A 12,337-nucleotide genomic window follows, 5' to 3' on the forward strand; every position below is an offset into this window, starting at 1 on the left:
GCTTGAGTGACAGCAGGACCTGGCAGTGTGACAGCACCGTGCATGGGGGATGTGGCAGCATGAAGCAGCTTCTGGATTAACAAGTTGTTGCAATGACTCTTAGATTTTATTTTGCACCACAGGGATCTGCTTTGATTAAAGAGAATGAGCCCAGGCTGCATCCCCCCCAAGGGCAAGGGACTCATATACCTCAACTACTAAGGGAACAGCTAGAGGGAAGTATGTATAGTTACTGCTAGTGGGAGCCTGGCACAGGCAGGGGTGGAGAGGGCTGCATCTGGGCGCAGGGAGGGAGCTAGGAGGTGGCACAGTGGGGAAACCATGCACGGCAGGCCCAGGGGACCCCAGAGAACTGCAAGGGGAAAATAAATGTCTTTATTTTCAGGACTGTAGCTACAAAAGACAAGGGACTCGCCTGCCATCAACCCCATGCTGCCCTTCTAGCAAGGCCTGGCCACAGAGCCCTTGAGACCCAGTCCTGGCACTGTCCTAACAAGCCAACGCAGAGGGGGCTGAGAGGGGCCGTCACACTGCAGTCACAAGCAGCCAAAATGCAAGGAGCTGCCAATGCAAGGAGGGGCAGGCAGGTAAGGAGAAAGGGGAGAGAAGGCTTCAGCTAAGACTGTGCTGCCAGCAGGGCTTCCTGACCTGGAAACACAACAGGAGTCTGCTGAAAGGGGCTGCAGCACAAAGCCCAATTGCTACAGAGGCCATGGGCATGCTACAGGGGTCACCTGTGCCCCCAAAAGCCCCCGGTGCCTGCACTTTACCCTGGCAGAGCGGCTCTGTCGCAGGCTCTGGTGCTTCCCGGCAAGCTTTGTGGGCAGAGCTGCATCTGCACTCGCTGACCCAGTGCTCCTGTCCCGCCGCGGGGCTCTTCGTGCAGCCACAGGCAGAGCGAGCAGCTCTAGACGAGGACATGGCCATGTCAATAAATGAGGAAAGCAACCACAGGCCCTGCAAAGTAAGAGTGTCATGACAGAAGCCACCACTCCCAAGGCAGGCTGGGGAAGAGGAGGTCTGGAGCCAGGACAGGCTGGCGTTGGACCAGTCAACCCTGACTCTGCCCAGCAGTCCCGGTCAGGAAAATGCTTACACCAGTGACTTGAAGCAAAGCATGGGCTTACGTGCTGCCCGGGGCTGGGCCATCTGCGGGGTACTGATAAATGGAAGATACTGCTTCAAAGGGTTTGGTCCCATCCCGACGAGAGGGCCACGCCAATTCAGGCAGGCCTCCTGAAGGCAGGCTCGCTTGAGCTTTGCAGGGCTGCTCCGTGGCAGCGCATCATTTTGGTGCCCTTGGAACCAGCTGGGTTATAAGAAGCGTTTCCGTCTCCGCATGATCTTTTTCTTAAACAAAACACATGCAGATTTAATTACAGTGGTAGACTGGACTGTTGTACAGACTACCTCGAATCGATCTTTCCCAGGGCAGCCCCCCTGCCAGAAGAAAACAAACCTTACAACACAGAGCAAAGGAGCAAAGTCTTTCATAAAACCTCCCTTTCATAGGGAAGTGCACTAAAGAAACTGAAGAGAACAGGCGGAAAAAAAAAAATGAAACCTGATGTCACGGCTGCATTTTTACTGCAAGGTTTTGTGTTTCCTCAACAGCACGGGCAAGGGGTGGCTGCCAGGGGACGGGTTTTGCACTTGCTACGTGAGCGTGTGATATTTAGAGGCAGCAAGGTTATTTCAGCTAATCAGTCACCAGCACGCCGTCATCTAGCAGGAGCTGACAAATAGCATTTGAGGTTCGTTATTACCACATCCTGCCCATTCTTCATCCTTAAAAGAAAACATTTAGTAATGTCATCCTTCAAAGCAGTAAAAGCCACGTGTGCATTAGGGGCAAAGCAGAGAGAGAAAGAGTCATCAACCCACTCTGACCTTGGCTCTTGGCTAAGATCTCAGAGCACAACGTTTGCTACAGTCTCTGCTGGTGGGAAGGTCAAAGCCACCTCTAATGACTGGGAACCAGCTCTGGGGATCCTGCACGACTTTAAAGGATGGACTGGAGAATAAAGCATGGTCCTGGGTCTCAGTAGACCAGGGTTTCATTCCCGATCCTCAGCCCCAAACGTCCTGCATGACCTTGGGTGAGTCGCAGCCTCTCTGTGCTTCGGCTCTCCTTCCAAAGCAGGGACGATGGTACCTCCAGGCCCTACAGAGGTGTTCGGAGGCTGAGCTACAAAGAGCAGCGGGGTGCTGGCAGTATTCGCACCCTGAGAGCTGTCTTTAAAAATCAGCTGTAAACTTCTCCCTTTCCTTTGCTTCCTTTGCTCCTGTCCGGAGGCCAACACTAAGACTCACTGCACGGCAACCCAAATTTAGCTCGGAAAGAGCTGGCAAACACATCCACATGTGGATAACAGGGTCTCGAGAAGGAAAGCAAAGTGAAATAAAAGAGGGGTATGTGGGGGAGGGAAATAAGTCTGCTATTTCCCACCCAGCAATCAATATAAGCCTCAGAACATCATCACAGGCTGCACAAAGCTCTCGGCGCCGGGAGGGGGAGGGAGGCAGAAGGTACGCCAGGACCACTTTTTGTTTATTGAGCAGTAATGTATTTTGCCTACAGCAAATGAAAAAGCAATGCAAGAGCAATGAAGAGCAGCAAGTAAAATTAGATTGTAGCTTTCTGAGTGTGACAAATAGGCTTCCCCGACAAGTTTTGCTCATTAATCGCGAGTTTATTTTAGTAATCCATCTCCCATGGCTTGCGCCGCAGCCGCGGCACATTCTGTTCCACAGTCGGGCGCTCTATGCCGCTTAGGTTTAAAGAGTTGCCTAAACCCCACGACCTCCAGCTGTCTGTCTTGTTTTATCATTTGGTTCGACAAAGCCTCCCTGCTCCCCCGACAGACAACCACATCAAGGCGCTCATTAAAGAAATCAAATGAAAAAGAGAGTGATGTATTAATATAAAGCTGACAAATAATCCCTGCCTCCGTGGCTGGGATGGGGAATATACTCCACATACAGGATTCATGCTTCTAGGGTCTGATCCTGTTCACCACTGCAGCAATTGGAAGCGCAAGACTTGCACCAGCCAACCTGCACCTGACAGTCGTTCATCCTAACAGCCCTGGCTCCTCTCACTGCGGTCTACTCTGCAAAACGGAGCTACCCTGAGCTGAGAAGTGTGAGCAGATGCCCCAGGCTTGCACAGACCTCCGAGCTTCCAAAATAACCATCTGCCTTCCCGTCCCTGCGCTGACACACCAAGACGTGAGATGGTGTAACACGCAGGCACGTCCACACCCTCCACCAGACAGACTTAGTATTTCCAAAGCACTCGAGACCAATTTATCGCAAACACCCATTCTGGGAACTGGGGAAAGGGGGAACTTATGTCTTGCAGGGAAAAGCCCCATGCTGGCAACTAAGTGCTCTAGCATGGAGCAGGCTTCAGCGGAGAGGTGCTAGGGAAAGCAAGGTCTCAACTGGTTTAAATCTCCAGTAACCCCTTCAGGGTAGCACTCAGCAAGCCAACCTCAAAGTGGAGGAAGAGAAAGAACTTGGCTGAAGCATTTGGAGAGGAGCATAAGCTGATGGCATGATACAAAGAAAGATGGTATTGGTCGGTCAGCTCTTTTCCTCAGCGGTTCACATGAACAAAATGGAAAACCCGGGCTGGGCTCAGCCTAGTCCCATGGGTGCGTGGCTGATGGCCGTCTTGTCACTGTCTCACTAACAGCCCCTGCAACCCTGGGTGGACTGGCAGAGGAAGAAGCTAAGTGACCCTCCACCCGCAGACAGACCCATCTCAGTGTGTGCACTCTGCCATCTGCCACTTGCCCAGCCACAGCAGCCGTGGCTGGAGTGGCATCTATTCTGCAGGTTTTAGTCCTGAGGATGCTCATACGTGGGCTCCTGCCAAGGCCACATCTGCCTGGATCATAGTCCAAACTATGGCAGTGGGAGTTAGGCTGACTGAGAAGCTTGTACCTGCTGCTAGGAGCAGCCCTGCTCAGGTCCTGTCTCTGCTACCGAAGTGGGCTACGCCCGGCTGGCAAACTGCTTTGCAAAGTCATTTCCTAGTACATAGCTGCCCATAAAAATACCCAGCAATCTATGGCCATCCCAGCCTGTGCAGTGTCCCATCTGCAAACTCAGGCAAGTTAACTTCATCTCACTGACCCCTGATCCATGTCTCACGGCCACTGCAGCTATAACGTTCCAGGCTAGGTCAATCCTTAGTCTTTGGTCTTAATTGCTCCAAGGTGAAATTGGTTAATGGAGATGCTAATGCAAATGAGCTTTGTGATTCTAATTGGCATCAAGAATCCAATTTACTGATGGAGATTAATTTACTTCCCTAGGATTTATTTTTTGTAATACAACAGTGCCCAGGTCAGGGGGGTTGGAAGCTTATTTTCCATGCACTCATATGCATGGAGTTGATAGAAATCAGTTGCTCTCAGTTATGGACTTAGACATTTGCTTAGATGGAAACTCAAGTTCCTTAAAAAAAAAATAACTTCAATGTAATTAATAACCCAGCGGCCTCGGCAGTTGGAGAGCAGAGGCTGATCCTCAGACCATGAAATTCCCCGCTCCAGCCAGGCTCGCGAGCGGTCAGGTTAACCTACCCTCTAGCAGAGCTCGTGGAAGAGCAGGACGACCTGCTCTACTAGCTTGCATCTCAGTGGGCACATCTACACGAGACCTTACTGCACAGCTGCCTAATGAACTGCACAGTACACATCTCAGTGTCTACATGTGCACCCCTATTAGGGCGCACGAAATGAAAAAGCTCTGCAGCAGGGTAGTACCTGTAAATACAAGTACTAAACTGCTGTGGAGTTTTTTCATGCACAGCAGCATACATAGAGATGCTGCCCTGGCTGGCTGGGGCACAGGATGCTTCAGTGCAGGGCTAATCAGTAGGCAGCCCCTGGGCTGAAGCACCCTGTGTCCCAGCCAGCTGCTCTGCATCACGTGGAGCCCAGTCGGAGGAGCACTGGGCTGGCGGCCTGACCCGCAGGACCTGTGCCAGCCTGGGCTGCTCTGACTGGGCTGCATGTGCTGCACACAAATATTACTTTGGAGTTTTTTGCTCCCAGGCGCGCGTTCAAATGGCATTAACTGAACGTGTAGATGAGCACAGTGTGATGGAGAAAGCAGCCCCTCTAGGCATGAGCTGACTGTCCAGAAGGAGCAGGGCCTGAGCCCCGGGTGCTCCCATCCTTCCCTCCCCCTGCAAGCAATCAACCCCTATGACAAGGGCAGGAATTTTTTCACCCACGTGCCCTCCCCACAGTGCAAAATGCTCAAATTGTCTCAACAGGCCAGCCTGCAAAGGGAACAAGGAAAGGAGAATGGTGGTGGGGAAAGGGAGAAGAGATGCAGGGAAACAGAAAGGATTCCTCTAGCAGAGGGTGTTCCTGAGAGTGGACAGGAGCAGCGGGCCTGAGTCAGGCCCCAGAGTCCCGAGAGCACTGGACGATGCAAGCTGTCTTGCTGGCCTGGGCTTCCCTATGAGCAAGTGACCTCCTCTCCTACATGCCGGGCCACAAGGAATTGCCTTTGTTCACTTCTCCTCTAGGAGATGAAAAGGGAATAGATTTGTGGGGGGTATCTGGAGAACAGGAAAGGAGAGAGGGGTGTCAGAAATTCAGGGGAGGAAGGGAGATGAGAATACACAAGATCTCTCCCCATTCTGCTCATACCTCCACCCCGGCTTCCCTTATGAGTGTCCTGACAGCTCTCCCATGGCCAGCACAGGCTCATTACTATGTTCCCATCACACTGCACCAGCTTTCCCAGAGGCAGCATTTCTGCTGACAAAGCTGTGCTGGTTGTGTTGCGGGGTCTCAGACAGTCAGAAGCCCTGCAATGCTCTCCCGGGAGGGCAGTTCTGGAAGAAGGAGAGGGGCAGAGCAGGGGGACCGTGCACTTCCCACCCCCTCAGCCCATAAGGGGAAGGGGCAGGCAGCTAGCACACAGCCGGCCCCCATCACCACGTTTTATAGCAACGCAGGCAGTAAAATCCAACTCCGCCATAACGACTGAGCCCAGAGACCGAGCTAGGCAGAGAGCCAGGCAGCAAGACCCTTGCTATGCACGGTGCTGCAATTCCAGCGCTGGACTCCGAGAAGCAGGGAGTTACTAGGAAAACAGCCCAGGCCCCAACTCGAGCCATCTCCCAAAGGTCTGCAGCACAGCGACCTGTTCCATTTCTAGCACGATCCTACGTCGGCACCTGTGGGCTCAGGGTTACACTTAACCACAGGGAAAAGCTAACAGCAAAATGTATGATATAGGAAAGACTGTACAGAGCAGCAGCAAAACCTGTCTGTGACAAACGGAGACCTAACTTTGTTTCTAGACTTCTCCCAGCAGCTCCATCTAGGAGGCAAACATCCAAAGAGCCCCAGGTCTCTAAGTCACCCTCCTGAACGATTTACATTTACATCTCAATCTCCGAGCTGATTCTGGATCCGAACTGGGGGTGCGGTGTCTGCTCCCACCGACACTGCTGCTACCGACTCCCCTGGAGAAGGGGTTGGTAGCAGAGGAGGTTGGAGAGGAGCAAACCCAGTTTGCAGCAGCGTTCAAAGTTGAGGGCACCTGTTTCTGTTCTGCCCTGAAAGGCAAACCAATGACTTTCGTGAAAAGAGCACAGTGTCAACGCCTCCGTTTCCATATCAGCGTGTGCATGTCTGCGTGCTGGTGCTGCGGGCCCACCGGCAGGTGGACCCCAGTTCAAATCCTAGATCAGCAGTTTTAGTCTACTAGATTGCAGTGAATCAGTCAGTTGTTGACCTAGTCTCCCACCGCTCAGGCCAGTGCCCTCCCTACAGGGCAGCAGGCCTCTCAGTCTCTCGGAAACACTTCCCAGTGAAACCGAGACACTTCCAGGAAACTACCACGCGCAGCTGCAGAGGTCTGCACTCAAAGTGGCTTTAAGGGATCTACACAGTGGGACTCAGGCAGGCTACAACGTCTACCTGAAAATAAGGCCCCTTGGTCTCTCTGTAAGATGTGAGATGAAAGCAGGTAGGTGACTTGTAAAAATGACTCTCCATTGATTACATCAGGACATCTATCACGACAATTCACAGATTCAGAAGACCTAGGACAGACCACTGCTCCAAAGCCAAGGCCAGTTCTCTCTTCATTCAAGACACCACACGCTGCAGCTGTACGGGCACAGGCATGCAGCAGCGAGCCACGGGCAGAGAGAAAGCCAGAGCTGAGCGCCAGCCTTACCTCCGATCTTTGCGTTGTACGCTATGCCCACGATGCAATGGGAGTTGTTTGCGGAAGCTGCGACTTCTCCAGCACAGCGGGTGCCATGCCTGAAAAGAGAGCGTACCATCAGGGTGTGCCCCGTGGAAAGGATTTCCAGCATGCAAGCGCAGGACCTGCGGCACACGATCCCCAACTTCCTCACATCATGCCTAGTCATCACGGGCAGAAGGCAGGGCAGGGTTGCACCTTACAGACTAAGTGGTTCAGAGAGGCGTGAGCTTTCCTAGGCATCAACCTACTTTGTCAGATGCTAGGAACGGACTCAGCCCCACCATTCCTCCGCTGTCCCAATCCTGCAGAGATGTCACGCTGACCCATTTGTGACATCCCACTCCCTCTGGTGAGATCACAAACGCAGGCCTAGACGGCAGCCGCTCGAGAGACTGCAAGATCCTCATTCGAGACACCAGCTCAAGAGACTCAAAGATCCTTATTCAACCAACACAACAATGGCCAGGGGAATGCAGGAAATTATTGGGAAAGCAAATTGCTTCTTGTATGAATGTTTCCTTTTCAAATGTGCCAGCATGTGGAAGTCCCACTTCAATTTACGTTCCAAAAGTGTGTCAAAGTTTTGACATCTAATCCACTAAATTAGAGAAGTGCTTAGAGGATTAGTATCGTTAAGGGAATTCATGTAAGGTCACCCTTAAAACTAGTTTTTTGGTTGGTCCTGCTAGACTAGAGGACACGGCTGCAGCGGGTTGTTCAGGCATTTCACCGCACGGCTCCTATTATCAGCATCAGGAGCCATGCGGTTATAATCCCCCAGCACCACGCTGCAAATTCACCCCTCTTTGCGCACCAATTGGCCTGTAGCAGATCCCCCCCATCTGAGGCCTATTGTGAGATGAAAGGAGAAACAGACCCCTAGGTTTTCACCGGTGAAGCTATTCCTTTTATAAAGGCTTCTTGTAACACGGGACATGAAAGAAAAGCGACTGATCCTAGGGCTTGCTATTTAGCAAGTTCGCTGGCAATTTATGGGGTTTACCACATTCGGGGAGCCCTGCTGTTTGCTCGCAAATGTTTGCAGGCAACAATTACAGCATAATTAACTCAAAAGCAGGGGTGCTGGCTAGAGAGCTGAACTGAGAGAGCCCGGGCAATTGCTAGGATTGTGTGTTTTACGCACATCGAGGACAGGATCCTATGTGCAATACGGGACAGCTCGTCTCCGAGAGGATTTGGCTGGGGGCAGGTCAGGGCAGGGGTGTGGGGTGTTGGAGAAGGACAATGAGAATAAAGATCAAGAGCCTGGAAAAAAAAAAGCCTCTTACCAAAGAGACTAGAAAGATGGGTGCTGTTTCCCTTTGAGAGGAGACACATGAGATGGAAGCTGATGAAAGGACATACAGTAATGAAAGGTTTCGAGCGGACAGGACATGGGGGCTGCTGTTATCCCTGTCTCCTAGCGTGAGAACAAAAGCAGTCAAGGAAATGGAAGAGGAGGCAGATACCAAACTGATCAAAGGAAACACTCATCACAAAATGGGTAGTTAGACCATGCAGTTCAGCGCCAGGGGAAGTCAGCGAGGCCCCAGACAGCCTGGAAATTTAGAGGGATGCTAGGAATATCCGAATGAATGGCACCAAAAATGTTGGAAGGGATTAGGAGCTGCAAGCTGCCAGGCTTACACTGGCTTCTGACTAGCAGAGATCAAGAGAACGCCTGATGCGAGAAATAAAGCGTCTCCTGGCCACTTACCTGGGGGTCTGATACCTTCTTCTGACGTGTCTACTACCGTCAGAGAAAGGACACAACCTAAATGGGCCCTGGAGCAGATCCTTATATCACTACGAGCTGAGCGAGGACGGACACAGCACTGCTGGCGGAGGACAGCGAGTGGCATTAAACCAAGAACTACATCAGGAGAGGACAGGCAGTGTGCAGTGAGCCCCATGACTTAAAGCATCCTCGAAATCAGCTGCCAGGGCAGGGAGCAGCAAACAGTTAGTTAATCCTGCTTCAAACTGGAGATTACCACTCATGGGTGCTCACCAGCTGATCTGGTGTTAGGGTTTCATCTGTGCACTCTGATTCTGCAGCTGCTGAAATCAAACTGCTGTGATTTACCCCTGCATGAAACCGGTGATAAATTATCGTGGCTTGGCTTCCACCTATTGTGAGACAGGGCGGACAGATGAAGCCGTAACAGTGGAATCAGCTGGTTTGTGAGAAGTCCCCCTCCCCTGCTTTTCAACGGGGAAAATTGTTTGGTCTCTCCACCGACTCAGAAAAAAACATCCTGGCTGTTCCTCTCTCTACACCAGACCACGGCAGACAGCCAAAGTGGACAGATCTGCTATTAAGCTACTCACCATCTGTGAAAATGGTTTAATGTAGGCTGTTGTCAGGCAATGGTCATCATGTCCTGTCGCACTGTATTGTTCACATTGGTTTAAGAGCTTAAACCAGTGCTGGCCAACCTTGTCAAGCCTCCTGTTCCCCAAGCGCTGCTCTGATCCCTGCCCCAGAACGGACACAGCAGGCTCCAGCTCCAGAGCGGAGGGCAGGATGCTGATGCCAGAGGGGTGTCACCTCCAAGAGCCAAATTAACCCTGCCCTGACCTCACAATCACTGCACTTCTATGTGGCAAGTGAGGGTCCAAAGCCCTGAATTCAGCAGCAGCTGCTGGGTCAGGGAAGGGTTATCTTGTGAAGGGTGGTGACACCCCTCGCAGCAGGGTCCAGACCTGCCCCCTACTCTCCCCAACCTGGATGGAGGCTGGAGCCCTTCTGCCTCCATCCCAGTGCTTCTCTTTACTGAGTGCCTCCGGCTCAGGTACCACGCACACTTGTGGTATGTGTGCCACCATCCCTGGCCTAAACAAAGGGCTGGCATGCACCTTCTGGCATGCACCTTGGTATGGGTCACTTCTCCTCCCCAGGCCTCCCTCCCCTCAACCCCACTCCTATAACCCCAGTCCCCTGGGGGGCAGCTGCCGTGCCTGCTAGCCAAGTGCCCTGAAGGTGTTGTGCAAGTGCCAGGTTCATTACCCTAAGCACAACTGGAATAGACTCCCCCAGAAGTGGTGCAAGCACCTACTCTGGACACCGTTAAGAAACGCTTGGACGCTTATCTTGCTGGGGTGATCTGACCCCCGCTGACTTCCAGCCCCTTGCGCAGGGGCTGGACGCGATGATCTCACGAGATCCCGTCCACCCCTAATGTCTGTGAGATCGATGAAACCTATGACATACTTGTTCTCGTTGCTGGCTTCGTAGCGTGGGCTCGGGTCGTTGTCATTCCCATTGACATCATAACTCGCCAGAGGATCCTAAAAACATCGGGCTGCTGTTAGCGAGATCGACTGTGCGCGCGGCAGAGACCCAACTCACACCCCGCGGAGGGAAAGTCTCAATGACCGTAGCAAGCGGGGTGGAAAGATCTCTCCAAAGCCAGCTCCCACGAGGCATGGCTGCTTGCGGGGTGCATATGCCATAAGCTACCATTGCATTTGCTTGGAAAGCCTTTGCCTACATCTGGGGCAGGCCCTGAAAGGCAGAGGCCCCCACTCCAGGGCTCTGACACTGCCTCATTCAACTGCAACGCAGGCACGGCTGAGCCGCCGGCTTTCCTTACACACGCAGCTCTTTCCTCAGGATTGAAATCCTGTCTCCCCGCTGACAGAAAGGGCCTCCGGAAAGACCGTTCTTCGATATATCCTGCTTTTCCAATTACGCCTTCCTGCAAGGCCACGAAGCGTTTGCCGCACAAATCAAATCAAACGCTTACATGAAATGCCTGCGAGCCGGGTGAGATGCCACGTTAACACTAACAGGGCGCTCGGGGCTCAGGATGGGGAGGTGGCTGCTGCGGTGACCTGGCTCCTCTCATTTCAGTCCCAAGCATCTGTATTAAGATGAAGGATGGCTCTTGGCGTCCCGGGTGACACCCAACATACGGGACCCGCAGTCAGGAGCGCGCAGGCCAAGAGGGGAAGCTGTCTGCAAGGGAAATAGCTGAAGCGGGCACGGAGGGCCTCACTGCAGGCATCCCTGCCTCTCCGCTCCTTGTCCCAGCGTGGTCCAGCCCCATCCCAGCACTCAGCCGGATGCCCAGGACAAATCACAGGTTGACAGACTCCGACATGAAGCTGAACTCTGAAGTCCTTCATCGTCTTCCCTTGCACGAGTGACTGGTGCCTCCTGAATCTGGGTGGGGCACCCACAAAAGCTGCCGATGGCAGTGGGCCTGTCAGGGGGGCACCAGCCCTGCCGACAGCATCAGTGTCGGCCATAGGGGAGCACTGGCCCCGTTGTGGGGGGGGCACGTGCACCCCCATGCACCCCCTACCAGTTGCCTATGGCTAACACCAGCAGGAGTTTGTCTAAGTAGGGACCAGGGGAGGAAGGGATCTGGCCCTAAAACCATGAAAAGATGGAGCTCATTTCAAACAAAGACACTTAAAAGGTGTGAACGAGGAGGAGAGAATAACTCAGGTCATTGCAGAGGGCCCGAGCCCTGGTGGAAGGCAGCTCAGCACTGCTCACTGCCTCGGGACATTGCCAGCTGTTGTGGGGGGAGACACCCAGCACCAAACTTTGGCTCTGACGGGTTCAGTTCCCCTCAAAGACATTTCACTCCCACCCCAGCATCGTGCCCATGTGCATTTAGCAGGGAGTCAACAGCGGCTGGCACTCCATGGGGTTTTTTAACAACCCAACTAATATCTGAGACAACAGGGAGAACTGCAATAACGTTTAAGGTCCGTGTATATGCGACAAAGTGCCTGGCCAAGATTGAGACTAAGGCTTAGTTCCTAGCAAGGACAAGGGGGATTGGAAGCCAGGTTCAGCCTCTGAGCTGAATGGTGAGCCTGGCTCGAGGACTAGCCTTTCCCAGGGCCGCTTAAGAGCTAACTGAAGAAAGCCTGGCTCGTTCTGGGTTTGAACTCTGGCCGAGTGAAATCATTCACGTTGCATCTGCATTTCGCTCTGGCCGTAGGCCGCTGGGTTTTACTCTCACAAGAGTCTGATGATGGCATAAGCCATCTCCCACCCCTGGCTCCTAGTCGGCCCAAACAGAATAGTTTCCAAACACTTCGTTGGGGAGCTGTAATTTATTTCCTG

General features: G+C 52.8%; 1 protein-coding gene across 1 annotated transcript in view; it reads right to left on the reverse strand.

Annotated features, from left to right (window-relative positions):
- The window catches only part of PCSK6 (proprotein convertase subtilisin/kexin type 6), a 101,848-nt gene that overhangs the window by 70,807 nt on the left and 18,704 nt on the right, over window positions 1–12,337 (reverse strand). Inside the window, exons 5-6 of the mRNA XM_025199551.1 lie at window positions 10,466–10,542; window positions 7,219–7,307 (exon numbers count right to left, since the gene is read on the reverse strand). Coding sequence (XP_025055336.1) covers window positions 7,219–7,307; window positions 10,466–10,542 — 166 coding nt within the window. The remainder of the gene's footprint in view (window positions 1–7,218; window positions 7,308–10,465; window positions 10,543–12,337) is intronic.

The sequence above is a fragment of the Alligator sinensis genome, unplaced genomic scaffold, assembly GCF_000455745.1.
Source record: "Alligator sinensis unplaced genomic scaffold, ASM45574v1 scaffold210_2, whole genome shotgun sequence".
In the NCBI taxonomy this organism is placed as follows: domain Eukaryota; kingdom Metazoa; phylum Chordata; order Crocodylia; family Alligatoridae; genus Alligator; species Alligator sinensis.